Source organism: Silurus meridionalis, chromosome 10 (genome assembly GCF_014805685.1).
Source record: "Silurus meridionalis isolate SWU-2019-XX chromosome 10, ASM1480568v1, whole genome shotgun sequence".
In the NCBI taxonomy this organism is placed as follows: domain Eukaryota; kingdom Metazoa; phylum Chordata; class Actinopteri; order Siluriformes; family Siluridae; genus Silurus; species Silurus meridionalis.
In genome coordinates, this window is record NC_060893.1 from 21,632,129 (window position 1) to 21,638,128 (window position 6,000).

General features: G+C 36.2%; 1 protein-coding gene across 2 annotated transcripts in view; it reads left to right on the forward strand.

The window, feature by feature from the left end:
- LOC124392867 (venom phosphodiesterase CdcPDE) overlaps positions 1-5,651 on the forward strand; it is a 55,250-nt gene extending 49,599 nt beyond the window's left edge. For both annotated transcript variants that reach the window (XM_046860122.1, XM_046860123.1), the window contains exons 25-26: positions 2,495-2,651; positions 5,241-5,651. In XM_046860122.1, the coding sequence (XP_046716078.1) occupies positions 2,495-2,651; positions 5,241-5,414 (331 nt within the window). In that variant the 3' untranslated portion in view covers positions 5,415-5,651. The remainder of the gene's footprint in view (positions 1-2,494; positions 2,652-5,240) is intronic.
- The last annotated feature ends 349 nt before the right edge of the window (positions 5,652-6,000 follow it).

Genomic DNA, 6,000 nt, shown 5'->3' on the forward strand with positions numbered 1-6,000 from the left:
CATTCATTCCAGTTGATCTTTTACTTCAAACCATGTGAAGCATATCTTCATGGAGCTGGCTTTGTGCATAGGGGCATTGTCAGGCTAGAATGGGTTTGGCTCTACTACCCTGCTGCCTCCAACTTTGTGGTAACAGTTCGTGGCAAAACCACAAATAGCTGGAAAAGTCAGGTCTCCTAATAATTCTGCACTCCTGTATATATATATATATATATATATATATATATATATATATATATATATATATATATATATATATATATATATATAAGGAGCCCATCTTTATCTCTATGACAACAACTGTCCATTCAATATAGTTACATTATTGTTGAGGTTATCAACTGTTCACTGATAAACACTTGAGTGATCCTGCTCTCCGTGTCCGCGTGATCCAACCTGATGCCCAACATCTGGTGGAGAATTTAATCTGGTCTTCAATTTAAATTGGAAACCACTTCCTGCAGCTAATAACGGTTCCAAATGAACAGCCCAAAGATCCTTGAGGTTACTTGTTGTGGAGGTTCAACTCAAGAACCATGAAGATTTAGGCTGTAATTAATATAAACAGTCTGCTACAATGGCTTAGGGCTACAGTTTATAACCTCAACAAGGATAGAACTGTAATGAATAAACATTCATTGTCAGAGTCTGGTTCCTCTTGAGGTTTCTTGTTTATTCCGTCTCAGGCAGTTTTTCCTTGTCGCCACTGGCTCACTCATTAGAATACACTTATAGGGTCTCAGTTATGATGTTGAAATTTATAGTCGCTTTATTAATTTCTGTAAAGCTGCTGAATTTGGGATGATGTCCCTTTTTTTTAAAGAACTATACAAATAAAATATTTGTTCTTGGATAATAGATATTTGGACATTCACGATAAAATATTTGTATAAGATTTAAGTGTCCATCAGTAGACAGCTGATAACCTCAACAAGCTACTGTAGGAACTGTAATGCATAGACATTCAGTGTTGAGGATGAGGATGGGTTCCTTTTTGAGTCTGGTTCCTCTCATGGTTTCTTCAGGAAGTTTTTTCCTGGAACTATCGCCACTTGTTTATTTATGATGATAAAATGTATAGTCGCAATCTACTTAATTCTTATTGACAGCTTGGTATGATCCAAAGAACTATTTATTACAATAATCGAGCTAAAGGATATAGGAGATGGTCATTTTTGTTATGCCAAAATGTATTTAATGTGTAGATTTTCTGTGAGATTCTTTACCTACAAGGGTGTTAGTAAAGTACTGATGTAGGTGAGGTGAGGAGGCCTGGAGTGCAGTCAGTGTTCACATTCATTCCAGTTGATCTTTTACTTCAAACCATGTGAAGCATATCTTCATGGAGCTGGCTTTGTGCATAGGGGCATTGTCAGGCTAGAATGGGTTTGGCTCTACTACCCTGCTGCCTCCAACTTTGTGGTAACAGTTCGTGGCAAAACCACAAATAGCTGGAAAAGTCAGGTCTCCTAATACTTTTGCCCATATAGTGTATTGAATCATATCCATTGTATTTATTATATCAAATTTTACATTTAAATATCAGATCACATTTTTAGAGTCTTTAAAATAGTATATTCCCCATTTTTCTATAGGATTACAATAATCACCATGAATCAATAAATCGGAAAAAATAGTTTAGATCTGGTGATTGCAGCAACATCGTGTGTATGGTTTATGTAATTATTAATGGGAATTGATAGCCTTACAGGTTTGATGATCGGTATATAAACCACTAGATGGCAGGAGGACATGTTCATGCACTTTAGAAGATCCTATTGAAATACAGTAATCCCACATTTATCGATTTTTTTTTTTTCGTTTATCGTGGGTGGTTTTGGAAAGTAACACCGAGATAAACTGACGCCACCCCAAAAATGCTAGTTTATGTATACAGTACTGTACTGTATTAACATTTTACTTTATTTTAGAATGAATAATTGTATTTTTATTAGTAAATTTCATAATTTCAACATAAAACTTTTAACATAAAAACAATTCCCTTTAAGTTTTTTGGTCTATGTGAAATCCGCAAAAGACCGGGAATATCAGACAAACAAATTAGTTATGTGGCAAATGTAATTCCGGGAGAAACCTGGGGCACGGGATTTAAACCGCAGTAAAGTGGGGGATTACTGTATGTCTACAAAAATTTATTTGGATTATAATATTTATTATATAACATGTTTAGAATGATCAGAGGTGAAAAGTAAAGTTACATTTACTACTTCTACTTTTCAAAGTAGTTTTTAAAATCTGTCATTTTTCTTTTACTTAAGTATGTTTTGTTTAAAGTATTGTTCTTTTTCTATATTTTTCTTGAACAGCACATTTTTCTGTAGATTTTGATAATGTGGAACATCCTGTAGTTACCAAGGAAAAATTTGAAATGAGATTCAGATGCATTACAATCAACATATTCATTTGTACTTTAAATACTGTGTGTGTGTGTGTGTGTGTGTGTGTGTGTGTGTGTGTGTGTGTGTGTGTGTAGGTTTGTTACAGGCACTCGTATCCCCTTACCCACACATTACTTTGCCATCTTGACGAGCTGCTCGGACTCAAATCAGACAGTGAGCGAGTGTAAAGGACAATTACATACAGTGTCGTTTCTAATCCCACACCGACCCAACAACTCTGAGAGCTGCATGGTGAGCAGGCACACACACACACACACACACACACACACACACACACACACACACACACACACACACACCACTGTCTACGTGTCATGTTCCTTTTCTGTGACTGGGAGATTTATTTGGCTTTAATTTTATTTTTAATTGGCATTTCCCGGTTTTCCAAAAATGTACACAGAGAGACCAACAGATGTTTGTGGTCCATCACTCTACACTCCTCTATTTAATCAGTGTCATGTTCTGACAGGAACTATTTTGCCTTCTATGATTTCAAATAGCGACTAGCTTGTTGGGCGTTTTCGTTGAGAGCTGATGATATATATTTTATTTTAAGTAATGTAATTTGTTTTTGCGTTCATTCCAGATCAGTCTTGTCATTACATACATCACACTACGCATAAGTGACGAATGTTGGCAGAAGTTTGATTAGTGATTATTAGTGTGCCCCAAGGGGCTAATTTCTGCACCCGGAGGATTCCCCACCCTCTCATTAATCAGGTTAATTAATTAAATACAAATGAAATTGCACAGCCTCTTTAACATGCCAGAATGAACCATATATCAAACAATGAAAAAAAGTCAATCTCTCTATCTCTCTATCTGTCTATCTATACACTATATTTCTAAAAGTATTGAGTCACCTGTTCATAAGTACGTTATGTAATTTTTGAGCATTGAATTCAACATTTAGTCCCAATTTGTTCTTATAATTCCCTCCACTCTTCTGGGAAGATGTTCCACTACATTTTGCAGTGTGCTTATGGGTATTTGTGTTCATCAGACACAAGGGTGTTATAAAGGCAGGTACTGATGTAGGTGAGGAGCCCTGGGGCACAGTCAGCATATACATTCATCCCAAAGGCGTTCAGTAGAGATGAGATCAGAGCTCTATAGCAGGCCACTCAAGATCTTCCTCTCTATAGCATGTAACCAGATCTTCCAGGAGCTCACTTTGTGCACAGGAGCATCGCCATGCTGAAACAGGTTTTGGGCTTTCAAGTTCAAGTGAATGCAAAATTTGATTATAGCGCATCTAAAGACGTACAATTGAGTGCCTCCAGCTTTGTGGTAACAGTTTGGAAAAGAACCACATATAGCAGGAAAGGTCAGGTGACCCAGAAGTTTTGTATATATATATAAACAGGAAGTTTATCATTTATACTTTACCTGTAGAGCAGTTCTACAACATATAGGAACTATCTGACTAAACCCTAGATTTCAAATGACAGCCACATACTACAGAAATTAAGAAAATTAAGAACAGCCTTATTTAAAAAAAATAGCAACATGTGGCAGCATCCCTTATATAAAAGACAAACAAAATATTTTAAACATTAAAATAGCTTATGAAAAGAAAGATATAACAATAAAACCTACAGATTACCTGTATGTGCTTTTTCGAATTTGATGGCGAATTCTTGAATTCTTGATAATTTCGAAACATCTCCCTTATATATGGTCATGGGTGTTGAGGAATGTCTTTGTTTTTATTTATTTTCACATCAGTGACTCCCTCTGAATTCACATGAACCATTCCCTGTTGTTGCCTTGCTCATTGTTAGTTTCGACTTGCCAACGTCAACGTCTGATAGCCAGGAAATAAAACACCAGTGATATGGTGAAAAAGGCTGGAAACAGCGTTCAATGAGAAGAAATAATACTAAAAGTAACGAGGCTGTTATGAAAATGTAAGAAGTTAAAAGTACAGATATTTGTGTAAAAAGATAATGAGTAAAAGTAAAAAGTTAAGTACTGATAACAGAAAAATCTAACAAAGTATTTGTTACGTATTTATTACGTTACTTCCCACCTCTGAGGACCTTCAATATCCTGTAGATGGCAATATGGCCTTTCCTGCAGAATAAATAAGCCAAAGCAAGACCAGAATACTCTTGCTAAAATGTTAGCTAACAGCAACCAAAAACAGCGTTAATTTTGTTCATGACATGCCTTGAAAATAAAAACAGAGACGACGTGTGTAGCAGGTCTTGGCTGACTCGCTTCGACATTTTCCCTGAGATGGTTTGAAGTTGTCGCTCTAATTGCATCATCAGGTTGGGCGCTTCTTGGTTTAACAGTCGTTGTAAGAGAAGTCACATTGGAGGAAAGAGTCTGAAATGTTCTGACACTGCTAGAACTTCATTAGTGGAAATAAATGATTGCAACAGCTATTAATCGTCTTTCTGTCAACAAACCAGCAATCCAAGATTACAGATTTTAGCCCAGGATTATAGAAATATTTTAGGATTTTTAAGATTTATCTCAGACGACCAAAATCGGGGCCAAAATAGCACAGTGTGAGCCTGGTTTTTCTCTGCCCATCTCTCTCTCTGCTTCCGCAACAGAGCTTTAATTCTGGAAACCATGCCTCCTGGTGACGTCTACATCCCCGATTGGTGCAGCAATTCTATATAATGCACCAATGAATGGAAACAGGGTCTACAACTGGAGAAAAGCAAGACAAAAGAGAGGGAGGGGGAAATGAGAAATAGGAGAAAGATAAATACATGCCACACACAACACTGGGTTTGTTAAATAATAACTCTATAATGAGCATGTAGTTAGTTCGAAATTACCAGCGGTTTCTTTTCCATGCAGAGCAACCAGGAGGAGTCACATTGGGTTGAGGACTTGCTTTGGTTCCACCAGGTACGTGTCAGAGACGTCGAATGGATCACGGGATTGGATTTCTTGGGGAAAAGCGGCCGTCCGATCCCTGAAGTTTTGCAGATAAAGACTCGCCCAACAGCAACCGTGCACAGGAAGCAATGATTTACTGTATTTACTGTATTTAAATAGACCTGAAACAGTTCATTAAAGAATCTATCAATATTTTCAGTACCTCACCTGTGCACTGATCTCATTTGATTTCATGGTTGTGCTTTGCTACAGAAATGTCTTGTATTTCATCGAGCCATTTAGATGTTGTGATATTTAAAATTCATATAAGGAAACACACTTCTGAATTTAGTTAAATAAAAAAAAATAAAAAAAATCTTTTAGAATCAATTTCTTCTTGACATCTGCTCTGTAAAATGTGTTAATAGTGCATCCGGAAAGTATTAACAGCGTCTCACTTTTTTCATATTTCCCGATAAAACATTATTCTAAAATGGAAAATTATTTTTCTCAAATTCTACAAAAATACATACATAAAGACAACATGAAAAAAGTTTGTTTGAAATGCAAATTTATTAAAAACTAAAAATGAAAAAGAAAAAAAAATCACAATATTCACAGCCTTTGCTCAATACTTTGTTGAAGATCATTTGGCACCAATTACTGCCTCAAGTCTTTTTGACTTTTGGGGCAGCTTCTCCCATTCTTTTTTGCAGAACCTCTCAAGCTCCATCAGGTT